The sequence below is a fragment of the Macaca fascicularis genome, chromosome 11 (assembly GCF_037993035.2).
Source record: "Macaca fascicularis isolate 582-1 chromosome 11, T2T-MFA8v1.1".
Taxonomy (NCBI): Eukaryota; Metazoa; Chordata; class Mammalia; order Primates; family Cercopithecidae; genus Macaca; species Macaca fascicularis.
Genome location: NC_088385.1, coordinates 60194802 through 60212739, shown reverse-complemented (window position 1 = coordinate 60212739; position 17938 = coordinate 60194802). Strand labels below are relative to the sequence as shown.

The following is a 17938-nucleotide window of genomic DNA, read 5'->3' as shown; positions in this document are numbered from 1 at the left end:
AATTTTAGTAGAGACAAGGTTTCCCCATATTGGTCAGGCTGGTCTCAAACTCCTGACCTCAAGAAATCCAACCACCTCGGCCTCCCAAAGTGCTGGGATTACAGGCGTGAGCCACCGCACCCAACTCCTTCCTTTTTTTTTTTTTTTGAGACGGAGTCTCACTCTGTCGCCCAGGCTGGAGTGCAGTGGCACAATCTTGGCTCACTGCAAGCTCCGCCTCCCAGGTTCCTGCCATTCTCCTGCCTCAGCCTCCCGAGTAGCTGGGACTACAGGAGCCTGCCACCATGCCCGGCTAATTTTTTTGTATTTTTAGAGATGGGGTTTCACCGTGTTAGCCAGGATGGTCTTGATCTCCTGACCTCATGATCCGCCCACCTTGGGCTCCCAAAGTGCTGGGATTACAGGTGTGAGCCACTGTGCGCAGCTCCTCCTTCCTTCTTAAAAGGTTTCCAGATTAACTCCAATTCCATTTGTGACCCATATATTTAGTTTCAAATTAAGTTGTTCAGAAATTTTAGTTATTTTGTAGGTATATTTTGTGTTTTTCATTCTAGGCTATTACTCTATTTTTCTCCCATAGGCTCTTGCTCACCTGTGTGTGTACGTTTGTGCCTCTGTAGCTCATCTGAACGTGTGAAGCGTTTCCCACAGTATGACCAGGTACACATAAATGGCCTCTCGCCTGTATGCCAGCGCAAGTGTGCCCGCAGGTGTGAAGTCTTGCCATACACTTTCCCACAGCCTTGGATGTGGCAAATATGTTGTTTCTTTTTGCCAGGATCCCCCGAGCCCCTGAAAGTGAGGATACAACTATTTATCATTCATTCTAGAGACAGAAACTAAAGAACCACAAAGTATCAACAACAGTCACCCAACCTACACCAAACTAACCCAAACTTTTATTTTTTGAAAAAGCCTTCTTTTTTGTTTTGTTTTTTTGAGACAGAGTCTCACTCTGTCGTCCAGGCTGGAGTACAACGGCATGATCACGGCTCACACCTCCTAGGTTCAAATGATTCTCCTGCCTCAGCCTCCCGAGTAGCTAGGATGCACGCCACTATGTCCAGTGCACCAACAGGTGCACGCCACCATGTCCAGTTGAATTGTGTATTTTTAGTACAGATGAGGTTTCGCCATGTTGGCCAGGCTGGTCTCGAATCCCTAACCTCAGGTGATGGATCTGCCTGCCTCCACCTCCCAAAGTGCTGGGATTACAGGCGTGAGCCACCGCGATGGACCAAGGCTTCCTTTTAAAAAGCCTTCTAGGGGCTGGGCGCGGTGGCTCACGCCTGTAATCCCAGCACTTTGGGAGGCGGAGGCAGGCGGATCACAGGGTCAGGAGATTGAAACCATCCTGGCTAACACGGTGAAACCCTGTCTCTACTAAAAATACAAAAAAAATTAGCCAGGCGTGGTGGCGGGCACCTGTAGTCCCTGCTACTCGGGAGGCTGAGACAGGAGAATGGCGTGAACCTGGGAGGCAGAGCTTGCAGTGAGCCGAGACTGCGCCACTGCATTCCAGCCTGGGCGACAGAGCGAGACTCAGTCTCAAAAAAAATTAAATTAAATTAAATTTTTAAAAAGGCTTCTAGGCTGGGTGCAGTGGCTAACGCCTGTAATCCCAACAATTTGTGGGGCTAAGGCAGGAGGACTGCTTAAGCCCAGGAGTTTGAGACCAGCCTGGGCAACACAGGGAAATCCCATCTCTATAAAAAATTTAAAAGTTAAGCTGGGCACAGTGGCTCACAACTGTAATCTCAGCACTTTGGGAGGCCAAGGAGGGTGCATCACAAGGTCAAGAGATTGAGACCACCCTGGCCAACGTGGTGAAACCCCATTTCTACTAAAAACACAAAAATTAGCTGGACATGGTGGTGCATGCCTGTAGTCCTAGCTACTCAGGAGGCTGAGGCAGAAGAATCACTTGAACCCGGGAGGCAGAGGTTGCAGTGAACCAAGATCGCACACCACTGCACTCCAGCCTGGCCACAGAGCAAGACTCTGTCTCAAAAAAAAAAAAACAAAAAAACAAAAAACAAACAAACAAAAAAACCCAAGGCCAGGCACGGTGGGTCATGCTTGTAATCCCAGCACTTTGGGAGCCCAAGGTGGGCAGATCACCTGAGGTCAGGAGTTCACTGACCAACCTGGTGAAACCCCATCTCTACTAAAAATACAAAATTAGCCAGGTGTGGATTACATGCTTGTAATCCCAGTGACTTGGGAGGCTAAAGCAGGGGGAATTGCTTAAACCCGGGAGGCAGAGGTTGCAGTAAGCCGAGATGGCGCCACTGCACTCCAGCCTGGGAGACAGAGTAAGACTCGGTCTCAAAAAAAAAAAAAAAAAAATTAACCTTCTTCCTCTTTCCTCCAAATCCTATTATTTTTTCTTCATATTTGTAAGAAACTTGCTGGGTCAACTCACCTTCCTTCACTGTCTTTACAGTAGGGGCAGGTGCATGCTTCCCGCCGGGTCCTCCGACCGGCTTGGGGTTGGGCATCTGGGCTGTTTTCTCCTTCCTCTCCACCTGCTGTGTCATCATGTATTCCATCACCACCAGCCCCATGGAGACCAAGCTGAGCTCCATGATCACCTATAATTAAGAGAGAAAAGAGTCAACATGTGACACGGGCAGGTTATCACTGGCATCTCAGTGATACCCTACAGTCACGGCATCATTTCTTTTGAACTGACATCCTACGTTCACAGTATCACAAGTTTTGAAGCCTTTTTAAAATGTTCAGCCATTCCATTCACTGACACCTGAAGACTCACTGAAATCTCAAGAATCATCATTGAAAATACAAAGAGTGGGCCGGGCGCGGTGGCTCAAGCCTGTAATCCCAGCACTTTGGGAGGCCGAGACGGGCGGACCACGAGGTCAGGAGATCGAGACCATCCTGGCTGACACGGTGAAACCCCGTCTCTACTAAAAAATACAAAAAACTAGCCGGGCGCAGTGGCGGGTGCCTGTAGTCCCAGCTACTCGGGAGGCTGAGGCAGGAGAATGGTGTAAACCCGGGAGGCGGAGCTTGCAGTGAGCTGAGATCCGGCCACTGCACTCCAGCCTGGGTGACAGAGCGAGACTCCGTCTCAAAAAAAAAAAAAAAAAAAAAAAGATAATACAAAGAGTGACTGGGCACAGTGGCTCACACCTGTAATTCCATCACTTTGGGAGGCCGAGGTGGGCAGATCACCTAAGGTCGGGAGTTCAGGACCAGCCTGACCAACATGGAGAAATCCCGTCTCTACTAAAAATACAAAATTAGCTGGGCGTGGTACGAATGCCTGTAATCCCAGCTCCTCAGGAGGCTGAGGCAGGAGAATTGCTTGAACCCGGGAGGTGGAGGTTGCAGTGAGCTGAGACTGCGCCACTGTACTCCAGTCTGGGTGACAGAGCAAGACTCTGTCAAAAAAAAAAAAAGGAAGATAAGAAGAAGAGTAGAAGGAAAGAAGGAAAGAAAGGAAAGAAAGAGAGAAAGAAAATACCAAGAGCCAATAAATACGTAAAAATCTGATCAAATTTCAGTCATAGTTTTTAAAATGCAACTCCACTTATAACGCATTTGTAATTTTTCACCTATCAGATTACCAAAAGTTGAAACTCTAATAATATACAGCATTGGTAAGGGTACAGGGAAACAGACCCTCCCTCTCTCTCTTCCTTCCCTCCCTCCCTCCTTCCCTCTCTCTTCTTTCTTTTCTTTTTTTGAGACAGAGTCTCCCTGGCTCTGGAGTGCAGTGGCACAATCTGGGCTCACCGCAACCTCCATCTCCTGGGTTCAAGTGATTCTCCTGCCTCAGCCTCTCAAGCAGCTGGGACTATAGGCATATGCCACCAAGACTGACTAATATTTTTGTATTTTTAGTAGAGACGGGGTTTCACCATGTTGGTCAGGCTGTTCTCAAACTCCTGACCTTAGGTGATCCACCTGCCTTGGCCTCCCAAAGTGCTGGGATTACAGGCATGAGCCACCACGCCCGGCAGGAAACAGACATTTTCATACACAGATAGTGATAAATTGGTACAACCTTTCTGAAGGCTAGTTTGAAAACATTTAAATGTACATCTACTTTGGTTTTTTTTTTTGTTGTTGTTGTTGTTTTTTTTGAGACGGAGTCTCGCTCTGTCACCCAGGCTGGAGTGCAGTGGCCGGATCTCAGCTCGCTGCAAGCTCCGCCTCCCGGGTTTACGCCATTCTCCTGCCTCAGCCTCCCGAGTAGCTGGGACTACAGGCGCCCGCCACCTCGCCCGGCTAGTTTTTTTTTTTTATTTCTTTTAGTAGAGACGGGGTTTCACCGTGTTAGCCAGGATGGTCTCGATCTCCTGACCTCGTGATCCGCCCATCTCGGCCTCCCAAAGTGCTGGGATTACAGGCTTGAGCCACCGCGCCCGGCCTGTACATCTACTTTGAACCAGCAAAGTCTACACACTTACACACTTACATGTGGTTCTGCCTGTAACCTCAGCACTTTGGGAGGCTGAGGCAGGAGAATTGTTTGAGATTAGGAATTCCAGACCAGCCTGGACAACATAGAGACACTCTGTCAAAATAAATAATAGACTGGGCACGGTAGCTCACGCCTGTAATCCCAGCACTTTGGGAGGCCAAGGTGGTTGGATCGCTTGAGGTCAGGAGTTCCATACCAGCCTGGCCAACATGGTAAAACCCCCACCTCTACTAAAAATACAAAAACAAAACAAAACAAAACATCAGCGGGGTATGGTGGAGCACACCTGTAATCCTAGCTACTCGGGAGGCTGAGACAGGAGAACTGCTTGAACCCGGGAGGCAGAGGTTGCAGTGAGCCAAGACTGCCACTGCACTCCAGCCTGGTCGATAGAGCAAGACTTCGTCGCCAAATAATAATAATTAGCTGGGCATGGTGGCATGCGCCTATGGTCCCAGCTACTCAGGAGGCTAAGGTGGGAGGAGGATTGCTTGAGCCAAGGTGTTCAAGGCTGCAGTGAGCTATGGTCACATCACTGTACTCCAGCCTGGTCAATAGAACAAGATTCCAACTCAAAATAAATAAATAAATAAATAAATAAACAGGCCTGGCGCAGTGGCTCATGCCTGTAATCCCAGCACTTTGGGAGGCCGAGGCGGGCAGATCATGAGGTTGGGAGATTGAGACCATCCTGGCTAACACAGTGAAACCCCGTTTCTACTAAAAATACAAAAAATTAGCCGGGCGTGGTGGCGGGCGCCTGTAGTCCCAGCTACTTGGGAGGCTGAGGCAGGAGAATAGCGTGAACCTGGGAGGCGGAGTTTGCAGTGAGCCGAGATCGCGCCACTGCACTCCAGCCTGGGCGACAGAGCGAGACTCCGTCTCAAAAAAAAATAAAAATAAAAAAGAAATAAACACTGTATGCTAAAATGTTTTAGACTCTCATCATGACTTGGTCACATCTGACATTTTCACCATGTTAGCCAGGATGGTCTCGACCTCCTGGCCTCGTGATCCGCCTGCCTCGGCCTCCCAAAGTGCTGGGATTACAGGCGTGAGCAACCACGCCCGGCCATTTCTTCCCTTTTTTTTTTTTTTTTTTTTTTTTTTTTGAGACAGAGTCTCGCTTTGTCGCCCAGGCTGGAATGCAGTGGTGCGATCTCGGCTCACTGCAAGCTCCGCCTCCCGAGTTCACGCCATTCTCCTGCCTCAGCCTCCTGAGTAGCTGGGACTACAGGCGCCCACCACCTCATCCAGCTAATTTTTTGTATTTTTAGTAGAGACGGGGTTTCACCACGTTAGCCAGGATGGTCTCGATCTCCCGACCTCGTGATCCACCCGCCTCGGCCTCCCAAAGTGCTGGGATTACAGGCGTGAGCCACCGCGCCCGGCCCATTTCTTCCCTTTTTTAAGGAGACTGGGTCTTGCCATGTTGTCAGGCTGATCTCGAGCTCCTGGGCTCAAGTGATCCTCCCACCTCAGCCCCCCAAAATGTTCTGTTGTGATTACAGGCGTTAGCCACTGCTGCCTAGCCTTTTTCAAATTTTCAAAGCATTTACTATAAATAAGTATTAGTCTATAATGGCACCTTGTAAATAAGTTAGCAAGTCTATCCATATATTTAAGGTGTCTGGGCAGGCACGGTGGCTCACTCCTGTAATTCCAGCACCTTGGGAGGCCAAGGCAGGAGGACTGCTTGAGCCCAGGAGTTTGAGATTGGTCTGGGCAACATAGTAAGACCTCATCTCTACAAAAAAAAAAAAAAAGAAAAAGAAATTAGCTGGGCATGGTGGCGTGTTCCTGGAGTCCCAACTACTTGGGAGGATGAAGCAGGATAATCAGTTGAGCCTGAGGGGTGGAGGCAGCAGTGAGCCGTGATTGTACAACTGCATTCCAGCCTGGGTGACAGACTAAGAGCCCATCTCAAAAAAACAAAAAACCAAAAAAGATTTCTATAAACACAAGGTGTTAACTTTGCCTGCTTTGTTTTATCTATTTTATAAGGAAAGAAAGTAACTAAATGAGGTAGGACAGACTTAACATCTAGAAATCCAGGTTCTTGATTTTACTTCTGTACGTAATCTCTAATCTTTTCAGCTCTTCGACATAATTTTGAGTTACTATGCCTAATAAACCTCTCCTTGTGCTTTCCTTCTCACTCTTTTTTTCTTTCTTAAGACGGGGTGGGAGTGCAGTAGCAGAATCTTGGCTCACTGCAACCTCCGCCTCCCGGGTAGCTGTGATTACAGGTAGAGGCTACTGCCACCATGCCTGGCTAATTTCTGTGTGTTTCTTTTTTTTTTTTTTTTTTTTTTTGAGACGGAGTCTCTCTCTGTCCCCCAGGCTGGAGTGCAGTGGCGCAATCTCGACTCACTGCAACCTCTGCCTCCCGGGTTCCAGCAACTCTCCTGCCACAGCTTTCTAAGTAACTGGGACTACAGGCTACAGGCGTGCACCACCATGCTCGGTTAATTTTTCACTCTTTATTAGTAGAGACGAGGTTTCACCAGTTTGGCCAGGCTGGTCTCAAACTCCTGACCTTAGGTGATCTGCCCTCCTTGGCCTCCCAAAGTGCTGGGATTACCAGCATGAGCCACCTTGCCCTGCCTCCTTCTCATTCAATCACTTTTAAGGTGCAGCCTATAGCACTAAAATAACTTTAATCAGAATGTCTGAGATTTTCATGATATTGGCAGAGCTAAAACTAGGAAGATGTACTGGAGTACAAGGTTAAGAACAGGTTTTTGGAGTAAGAGAAAATTACATGAGAGTCCTTTCACAACCATTTAATTAAGTTTCTGACAATGAGCAAAAACTTTTCTGGTTGTCAGTTTCTCCATCAGTAAAACTGTGATGAATTATCAACTTCATAAAATTACTGTGAAAAACTAATGAAGCAGGCTCATACCTATAATCCCAACACTTTGCAAGGCCGAGGTAGGCAGGAGTTCCAGACCAGCCTGGCCAATATGATGAAACGCCATCTTTGCTAAAAATACAAAAATTAGCTGGGTGTGGTGGTGGGCGCCTGTAATCCTAGCTACTTGGGAGGCTGAGGCAGGAGAATCGCTTGAACCCGGGAGATGGAGGTTGCAGGGACCCAAGATCGCACATTGTAGCTAACAATATTAGGAAAATATCTTAAGGAGTGGCAAAACCATAGTAAGTAATCATGAAATAAGATATATACAATATTTTATTTAATCAACACTGAGCACGGCCCAAAATCATGTTTTCTTAAAATAAGTAATGATTATGATGAACATATCAAAATTTTCTTGACTGGGCAAAATTTTCTTGACATCTCAATATGCCTTGCCAGTATCATTATTTGTTGTGTGCATGAAATAGATAAGAGCATTCAGTGCTTTTATTTATTTATTTTTATGAGATGGAGTCTTGCTCTTGTCGCCTAGGCTGGAATGCAATGGCACAATCTTGGCTCAATGCAACCTCCACCTCCTGGGTTCAAGTGATTCTCCTGCCTCAGTCTCCTGAATAGCTGGGATTACAGGCGCCTGCCACCATGCCTGGCTAATTTTTATACTTTTAGTAGAGACAGGGTTTCGCCATGTTGGTCGGGCTGGTCTCGAACTCCTGACCACAGGTGATCTGCCCACCTCGGCCTCCCAAGGTGCTGGGATTACAGGTGCGTGCCACCACGCCAGGCCAGAAAAACTTAGTATTTCTAGGACATAAGTAAAATAGTAAGACTGCCAAGGATAGTAACAAAATCTAGCAACCAATATGTTTAAGATCAAGATATAGACTCACCCAGGCAAGGTGGCTCATGCCTGTAACCCCAGCACTTTGGGAGCCTGAGGCAGACGGATCACCTGCGGTCAGGGGCTCAAGACCAGCCTGGCCAACATGGCGAAACCCTGTCTCTACTAAAAATACAAAAATTAGCCAGGCATGGTGGCAGGCACCTGTAGTACCAGCTACTCAGGAGGCTGAGGCAGGAGAATGGCGTGAACCTGGGAGGTGAAGCTTGTGAACTGAGATCGCGCCACTGCACTCCAGCCTGGGTGACAGAGCGAGACTCCGTCTCAACAAAAAAAAAAAAGAAAAAAAAAGAAAAACATCCGGGCGCAGTGGCTCATGCCTGTAATCCCAGCACTTTGGGAGGCCGAGGCGAGTGGATCACGAGGTCAGGAGATCGAGACCATCCTGGCTAACACAGTGAAACCGCATCTCTACTAAAGATACAAAAAAAATTAGCCAGGTGTGGTGGCAGGCACCTGTAGTACCAGCTACTTGGGAGGCTGAGGCAGGAGAATGGCAAGAACCCGGGAGGCAGAGCTTGCAATGAGCTGAGATCATGTCACTGCACTCCAGCCTGGGCGACAGAGGGAGACTCCATCTCAAAAAAAAAAAAAAAAAATTAGCCCAGTGTGGTGGTGCACACCTATAATCCCAGCTACTCCGGAGGCTGAGACAGGAATTACTTGAACCTGGGAGGTGGAGGTTGCAATGAGCCTAGAGCATACCACTCCAGCCTGAGTGATGGAGCAAGGCTGTCTCAAACAAACCCAAAAAACAAAAGAAACAAAACAAAGGTACACACTCGAACTCATCACAACTGAATCTAACCCAGTAACTCCACTCCTAAGTATATTACCAAGAGAAATTAAAACATATGTTCACATAAAAACTTATACACAAATATTCATAGCAGCATTATGCATGATAGCTAAAACACAGAAATAACCCAAATGTCCACCAACTGATGAATGAATAAACAAAATGTGGTATATATACACAAAATGAAATATTTAGCAATAAAAAAAATAGAGTACTAATACATGCTACAACATGGATGAACCTTGAAAACATTATGCTAAGTGAAAGAAGCCAAGGCCGGGCGCGGTGGCTCAAGCCTGTAATCCCAGCACTTTGGGAGGCCGAGGCGGGCGGATCACGAGGCCAGGAGATCGAGACCATCCTGGCTAACACGGTGAAACCCCGTCTCTACTAAAAATACAAAAAGAAATTAGCCGGGCGTGGTGGCGGGCGCCTGTAGTCCCAGCTACTCCGGAGGCTGAGGCAGGAGAATGGCGTGAACCCGGGAGGCGGAGCTTGCAGTGAGCCGAGATCGCGCCACTGCACTCCAGTCTGGGCGACAGAGCGAGACTCCGTCTCAAAAAAAAAAAAAAAAAAAAAAAGAAAAGAAGCCAGTCATAAAAGAGCACATACTCTACGATTCTATTTATGTGAAATATCTAGAATAGTCAATTCTATAGAGGTGAAAAGTACATACGTTACTTGGGGCTGGAAGTGAACGTGAGAATGGGGCATGGCTGCCAATGGGCAAGAGGTGTTTCTTTGTTGGGTGATGAAAATGTTCGTAGGTTGTGGTGATGGTTGCACAATCCTGTGAATATACTAAAAATGAGCCAGGACCGGTGACTCACGCCTGTAATCCCAGCACTTTGGGAGGCCCAGGCAGGCGGATCACGAGGTCAGGAGATCGAAACCATCCTGGCCAACATGACGAAATCCCATCTCTAATAAAAATACAAAAATTAGCCGGGCGTGGTAGTGCACACCTGTAGTCCCAGCTACTCAGGAGGCTAAGGCTCAAAAAAACAAAAAACAGACCAGGCACGGTGGCTCATGCCTGTAATCGCAGCACTTTGGGAGGCCGAGGCGGGCGGATCACAAGGTCAAGAGATCGAGACCATTCTGGCAAACATGGTGAAACCCCGTTTCTACTAAAAATACAAAAAATTAGCTGAGCATGGTGGCAGGCGCCTGTAGTCCCAGCTACTCGAGAGGCTGAGGCAGGAGAATGGTGTGAACCCTGGAGGCGGAGGTTGCAGTGAGCCGAGATCGTGCCACTGCACTCCAGCCTGGGCAACAGAGCCAGACTTTGTCTCAAAAAAAAAAAAAAGAAAAATCAAATATTGGATAAGGATGTTCATCACAGTATTGCTTATAACACTGAAATTTTGGAAACAAATGTACATCAATAAGGTTAAATAAATTCTAGTAATTCTACTACAAATACCCTACGGAATCACCATAAAATCATTTTAAATGATGAAGACTTTACATTTACTTACATATAAAAGATGTTCATAACACACTGGTCAGTGAAAATAGGTTACAAAGCACTGTGGATAGTATGATCATAATTAAGTGCCTATTGACAAAACTACACATAGATAATTGTACAGAAATGTACAAAAAGATGGCTGGAAGGATATTCACCAAATTGTCAACAGTGAATCCATTTGGACAAATTTCAGTAAATTTTACTTTCTCTTATTAATTTTGCATTGTTTGACTATTTTTAATCAATTTTATATAGATAATTGTTACTTATTTTTCCCATCCTCAAAAAAAGTTTGCAAATTTAAGTTCTACAGATCTTTATCAAGTAAATGCTTTGAATTTTCCCATTACCCACACTGAAACTGTAATTTACATCAGCAGTCCTTTGTGCACAACCACTGTTCTCCTTCATGTCGTATTTATTCCGTACCCAAATGTTTATGGCAGCAAACACATTTTGTATTATTAAAAAATAAAAATAGGCCGGGCGCGGTGGCTCAAGCCTGTAATCCCAGCACTTTGGGAGGCCGAGACGGGCAGATCACGAGGTCAGGAGATCGAGACCATCCTGGCTAACACGGTGAAACCCTGTCTCTACTAAAAATACAAAAAAACGGCCGGGCACGGTGGCTCAAGCCTGTAATCCCAGCACTTTGGGAGGCCGAGATGGGTGGATCGCGACGTCAGGAGATCGAGACCATCCTGGCTAACACGGTGAAACCCCGTCTCTACTAAAAAATACAGAAAACTAGCCGGGCGCAGTGGCGGGCGCCTGTAGTCCCAACTACTCGGGAGGCTGAGGCAGGAGAATGGCGTGAACCCGGGAGGCGGAGCTTGCAGTGAGCTGAGATCTGGCCACTGCACTCCAGCCTGGGCGACAGAGCGAGACTCCGTCTCAAAAAAAAAAAAAAAAAAAAAAACTAGCCGGGCAAGGTGGCGGGCGCCTGTAGTCCCAGCTACTCGAGAGGCTGAGGCAGGAGAATGGCGTAAACCCAGGAGGTGGAGCTTGCAGTGAGCTGAGATCCGGCCACTGCACTCCAGCCTGGGCGACAGAGCGAGACTCCGTCTCAAACAAACAAACAAACAAAATAAATAAATAAATAAATAAAAATTTTAAAAATAAAAAGGCCAGGTTTGGTGGCTCATGTCTAATCCCAGTACTTTGGGAGGCCAAGGAGGGTGAATCACTTGAGGTCAAAAGTTTGAGACAAGCCTGGCCAACATGGTGAAATCCTGTCTCTACTGAAAATACAAAAATTAACTGGGCGTGGTGGTGCACATCTGTAATCCCAGCTACTCAGGAGGCTGAGGCAGGAGAATCGCTTGAACTCTGGAGGCAGAGGTTGCAATGAGCCAAGATCATGCCACTGCACTCTAGCCTGGGAGATAGAGGAAGACTCTGTCTCAAACCAAAAAACAAAAACAAAAACAGAGGTGGTTCCTGCCCTATAGGCAGTTAAGATCTAAAACACTGACATATCTGAAGTGGTTCAAGAGGTACAAAGAATAGTTAATACACATGAACTTAATTTGTTCATATGTATTTGTATATCTATAAATCTACATCACAATAAATTCAGTAGTTATAATCATCCTACTTCTAAAAGCAGAAGTCAAGAAATTCCACTAAATTAACAGTCAGTTCAGACCAAGATAGTTTAATTTTCTACTTTCATTTTAAACTAGAAGATTAAAGTAAGGAAGTTCATCTACACACACAACCATATCATTGATAAAACCAAAGGTTCAGTAGCAATGTTAAAAAGTGTTAACAAAGGGTGCTTTTATGGGCTTTACCAGTATTTGTAACGTATTGCTTCATGAACTTGGATACAGGTAAAAGATCATCTATGGTCGGGTGCAGTGGCTCACGCCTGTAATCCCAGCACTTTGGGAGGCCGAGGCGGACGATCACCTGAGGTCAGGGGTTTGAGACCAGCCGGGCCAACATGGTGAAACCCTGTCTCTACTGAAAATATAAAAATTACCTGCGCATGTTGGCAGGCGCCTGTAATCCCAGCTATTCAGGAGGCAGAGGTTGCAGTGAGCCGAGATCACGCCGCCACATGCCACTGCACTCCAGCCTGGGAGAAGAGCAAGACTCCATCTCAAAAAAAAAAAAAGAAGAGTCGCTTGAACCCAGGAGGTGGAGGTTGCAGTGAGCCAAGATTGCACCACTGCATTCCAGCCTGGGTAAGAGAGCGGGACTCCATCTCAAAAAAAGAAAAAAAAAAAAAAAGATTACTATATTATCGTATATATTGCTTAGATGTCTTGAATTACCTCATAAACATTTTTGAAGTGTTGGGGTTTTTGAGGGGAGGATGAGATGGGTGACAGGAATTAGCTGACAGTAAGAAAAGTAAAACAGTGCTTTTAATAAAACCAGAGTCTAAGGCCAGGCACAGTGGCTCACATTTGTAATCTCAGCATTCTGGGAGGCTGAGGCGAGTGGATCACTTGAGGTCAGGAGTTTGAGATCTTCCTGGCCAAAAAAGTGAAATCCCGTCTCTACTAAAATACAAAAATTAGCTGGGCGTGGTGGCAGGCGCCTGTACTCTCAGTTACTTGGGAAGCTGAGGCAGGAGAATTGCTTGAACTCAGGAAGTGGAGGTCGCAGTGAGCCGAGATTGCACCACTGCACTCTAACTTGGGCGACAGAGCAAGACTCCCTCTCAAAACAAAAAACAAAACGGGGTCTAGAAAGGTAGGGAAAAAAAATGTTTTTTTTAATTTATAGAAAACAGAACAACTCTCAAGAAAATAGGAGAGGCCGGGTGTGGTGGCTCACAACTGTAATCCCAACACTTTGAGAGACTAAAGTTGGAGGATCACTTGAGCCCAGGAGTTTGAGGCTGCAGTGAGCCATGTACACACTCTTAAAAAAAAAATGTATTTTAATAAATAATCTAATAACATCTAACACAGTACCCACAAGACTATAATATAAATCAAAATATTTATGGCCCTATTACTTCATACATTTGTCTGCAACTCTCAGGAATAGGTGAGTGAAAACTGGTCTCCTCTGAAGTGCACTAAGTAAAGCTATAGCATAAAAGCAACTGGAGCAGAGGAGCACACTAAGAAGGCAGCAATTGGCCGGGCGCGGTGGCTCAAGCCTGTAATCCCAGCACTTTGGGAGGCCGAGGCGGGCGGATCATGAGGTCACGAGATCGAGACCATCCTGGCTAACATGGTGAAACCCCGTCTCTACTAAAAAAAAAAAATACAAAAAAACTAGCCGGGCGTGGTAGCGGGCGCCTGTAGTCCCAGCTACTCGGGAGGCTGAGGCAGGAGAATGGCGTGAACCCAGAAGGCTGAGAGCCGGCCACTGCACTCCAGCCTGGGTGACAAAGTGAGACTCCGTCTCAAAAAAAAAAAAAAAAAAAGAAGGCAGCAATCTTATCTGTTTTTGTTTTTGTTTTTTTGAGACAGAGTCTCGCTCTGTCACCCAAGCTGGAGTACAGTGGCGTGATCTCGGCTCACTGCCAGTTCCGTCTCCCAGGTTCAAGCGTTTCTCTTTCCTCAGTCTCCTGAGTAGCTGGGATTACAGGCGCACACCACCATGCCTGGCTAATTTTTGTATTTTTAGTAGAGATGGGGTTTCACCATGTTGGCCAGGATGGTCTCGATCTCCTGACCTGTGATCCACCCATCTCGGCCTCCCCAAGTGCTGGGATTACAGACGTGAGCCACAGTACACGGCTCTTTTTTTTTTTTTTTTTTTTTGAGACAAAGTCTGTCACCCAGGCTGGAGTGCAGTGGCGCAATCTTGGCTCACTGCAAGCCCTGCCTCCCAGGTTCACGTCATTCTCCTGCCTCAGCCTCCCGAGTAGCTGGGACTACAGGCACCCACCACCACACTGGGCTAATTTTTTGTATTTTTAGTAGAGACGGGGTTTCACCATGTTAGCCAGATGGTCTCGATCTCCTGATCTTGTGTTCCACCTGCCTCGGCCTCCCAAAGTACTGGATTACAGGTGTGAGTCACCACGCCCAGCTTTTTTTTTTTTTTTGAGACAGAGTCTTACTGTGTTGCCCAGGCTGGAGTGCAGTGGCGCGATCTGGGCTCACTGCAACCTCCACTTCCCAGGTTCAGGTGATTCTCCCGCCTCAGCCTCCGGAGTAGCAGGGACTACAGCCGTGAGCCAGCACACCCAGCTAATATTTGTATTTTTAGTAGAGACAGGGTTTCACTATGTTAGCCAGGCTGGTCTCGAACTCCTGACCTTGTGATCCGCCACCCTCGGTCTCCCAAAGTGCAGGGATTATAGATGTGAGCCACCGCGCCCAGCTACACCTGGCTTTTTTTTTTTTTTTTTTTTTTTTGTAGTTTTAGTAGAGATGGGGTTTCACCGTGTTAGCTAGGATGGTCTTGATCTCCTGACCTTGTGATCTGCCCGCCTCGGCCTCCCAGAGTGCTGGGATTACAGGCGTGAGCCACTGCACCCAGCCTAGCAGCAGCCTTACCTGTTTCAAAGGCTCCAAGAAGCTAGGGCATTGGCACATAATAAATGTTCAATAAATTTTGCTAAATCTGTCTAAGAATGAAGTACCAAAAATTGGAACTCATTTTTACTTTTACACTTTTCTCATTCTTGAGCCTGCTGGGAGTAATTATATTACTAAGTATACTGGTGTTCAGCAAATGCCTATGTAAATTAACTGAACCATAATGTAACTGAATTTCTTAAAGAGCACTTAAGAAAGCTAGATAAGAAGCCTTAAAATGTGATAACACCAGATACTCTTTTATGTTTTTTAATATGACAAGACAGAAGATACAAATATTCTTTTGTTTTCTGAGATGGAGTTTTGGTCTATCGCCTAGGCTGGAGTACAGTGGTGTTGTCTCAACTCACTGCAAATTCCACCTCGCAGGTTCAAGCGATTCTCCTGTCTCAGCCTTGGGAGTAGCTGGGATTAAAGGTGCGCACCACCAAGTCCATCTACTTTTGTATTTTCAGTTGAGACGTGGTTTCATCATGTTGGCCAGGCTGGTCTCGAACTCCTGGTCTCAAGTGATTTACCCACCTCAGCCTCCCAAAGCGCTGGGATTACAGGCATGAACCACTGCGCCTGGCCAGAAAATACAGATATTCTTTCAAAGGGACACCACACCAAAGAACCTTGTGCCCATAATCCCAGTTACTGGGGAGGCTGAGTTGGAGGATTGCTTGAGCCCAGGAGTTCAAGACTACTCTAAGCCACATAGAAAGACCTTATCTCCTGCCAGGCGCAGTGGCTCATGCCTGGCTCGACCTTCTTGCTTTCAAAGGCTAATTAAAGGCTGGGCGCGGTGGCTCACACCTGTAAATCCCAGCACTGAGAGACCAAGGCGGGAGGATCACTTGAGGTCAGGAGTTTGAGACTAGCCTGGCCAACATGATGAAACCCCGTCTCTACTAAAAATACAAAAATTAGCTGGGCGTGGTAGCCCACACCTGTAATCCCAGCTATTTGGGAAGCTGAGGCAAGCTAATCGCTTGAACCTGGAAGGTGGATGTTGCAGTGAACCAAGATCGCACCACTGTACTCCAGTCTGGGCAACAAGAGGAAAACTCTGTCTCAAAATTGAAAAAAAAAAAAAGGAAATGCAGTCCGGGTGCGGTGGCTCACTCCTTTAATCCCACCACTTTGGGAGGCTAAGGCTAATAGATCACCTGAGGTCAGGAGTTCGAGACCAGCCTGAAAAACAGGAGACACTCCGTCCTACTAAAAATATAAAATTATCCAGGTGTGCTGGCACACGCCTATAATCCCAGCTACTCGGGAGGCTGAGACAGGAGAATGGCGTAAACCCGGGAGGCAGAGCTTGCAGTGAGCTGAGATCCGGCCACTGCACTCCAGCCTGGGCAACAGAGCGAGACTCCGTCTCAACAACAACAACAACAAAAAGCAAGACTCCATCTCAAAAAAGAGAAAAAATAAGAAAGAAAAGAAAAAAGAAAATTTAAATAGAGATGGGGGTTTCACTACGTTGCCAAGGTTGGTTTTGAACTTCTGGGCTAAACCAGTCTTTATACCTCGACCTCTGAAAGTGTTGGGATTACAGACTTGAGCCACTACCTGTCTAAGTCTTTGTCTTGATCTAGGTATTTTATATTTTAAAACTCCTTCTAAGCCAGGCGCGGTGGCTCACGCCTGTAATCCCAGCACTTTGGGAGGTTGAGACGGGCGGATCACGAGGTCAGGAGTTCAAGACCTGCCTGATCAACATGGTGAAACCCCGTCTCTACTAAAAATACAAAAATTAGCCGGGCATGATGGCAGGCAATTGTAATCCTGACTACTCAGGAGGCTGAGGCAGGAGAATCACTTGAACCCAGGAGGCAGAGGTTGCAGTGAGCTGAGATGGTGCCACTGCATTCTAGCCTGGGCGACAGAGAGGCTTTGTCTCAAAAACAAACAAAAAAACCTCCTTCTAGCCCAGGCATGGTGGCTCACGCCTGTAAATCCCAGCACTTTGAGAGGCTGAGGTGGGCAGATCACCTTAGGTCAGGAGTTCGAGACCAGCCTGGCCAGCGTGGTGAAACCCCATCTCTACTAAAAATACAAAAAAATTAGCCAGGCGTGGTTGTGGGCACCTGTAATCCCAGCTACTTAGGACGGTGAGGCAGGAGAATTGCTTGAACTCGGGAGGCAGAGGTTGCAGTGAGCTGAGATCGTGCCACTGCACTCCAGCCTCTGTGACAAGAGCATGGCTCCATCTCAAAAAAACAAACAAAAAACTCCTTCTTCCAAGTGGTTAAATTATTATTTATTTTGTATATAGGTGAGAAGGAGAATTCATAGAAAATTAGATATGCACATCCAAACTTGTCAAACAAGTCATACTGCCCAATTTTCACAAGCCAGAGTCCCAAAAACACTAGAACAAAAGGACAAATCCAAATTACAGCATAGATTTGCAACCAACTCAAAGATACACTTAGAAAGTTTCTACAGAAACGTTTTTCAGGATAGCCATAAAAAAGAATGAAATCATATATTTTGCATCCATGTCTGGATGCAGCTGGAAGCCATTATCGTAAGTGAATAAATGGAGGAACAGAAAACAAAATACCGCATGTTCTCACTTGTAAGTGGGAGCTAAACACTGAGTATTCATGGACATAAAGATGGCAACAACAGACACTGGGGACTACTAGATAGGGGAGGGTTGAGGGTAAGGTTGGAAAAACTAACTGTTGGGTGCTATGCTCACGACCGGATCCGGGGAACAAGATCATCTGTATCCCAAACCTCAGGATCATGTAACAAACAAAATAAAAGTTGAAATTACTTTTAAAAAGGCCAGGCACAGTGGTTCACGTCTGTAATTCCAGCACTTTGGGAGTCTGAGGCTGGTGGATCATGAGGTTAAGAGATTGAGACCATCCTGGCCAACATGGTGAAACCCTGTTCTGCTAAAAATACAAAAAT

At 46.5% G+C, this 17938-nt stretch overlaps 1 protein-coding gene across 6 annotated transcripts in view; it reads right to left on the bottom strand.

Moving 5' to 3' along the window:
* The window catches only part of SP1 (Sp1 transcription factor), a 36415-nt gene that overhangs the window by 5946 nt on the left and 12531 nt on the right, over positions 1-17938 (bottom strand). For all 6 annotated transcript variants that reach the window (XM_005571005.5, XM_005571009.5, XM_065524270.2 and 3 more), the window contains exons 4-5: positions 2426-2594; positions 593-792 (exon numbers count right to left, since the gene is read on the bottom strand). In XM_005571005.5, coding sequence (XP_005571062.1) covers positions 593-792; positions 2426-2594 — 369 coding nt within the window. The remainder of the gene's footprint in view (positions 1-592; positions 793-2425; positions 2595-17938) is intronic.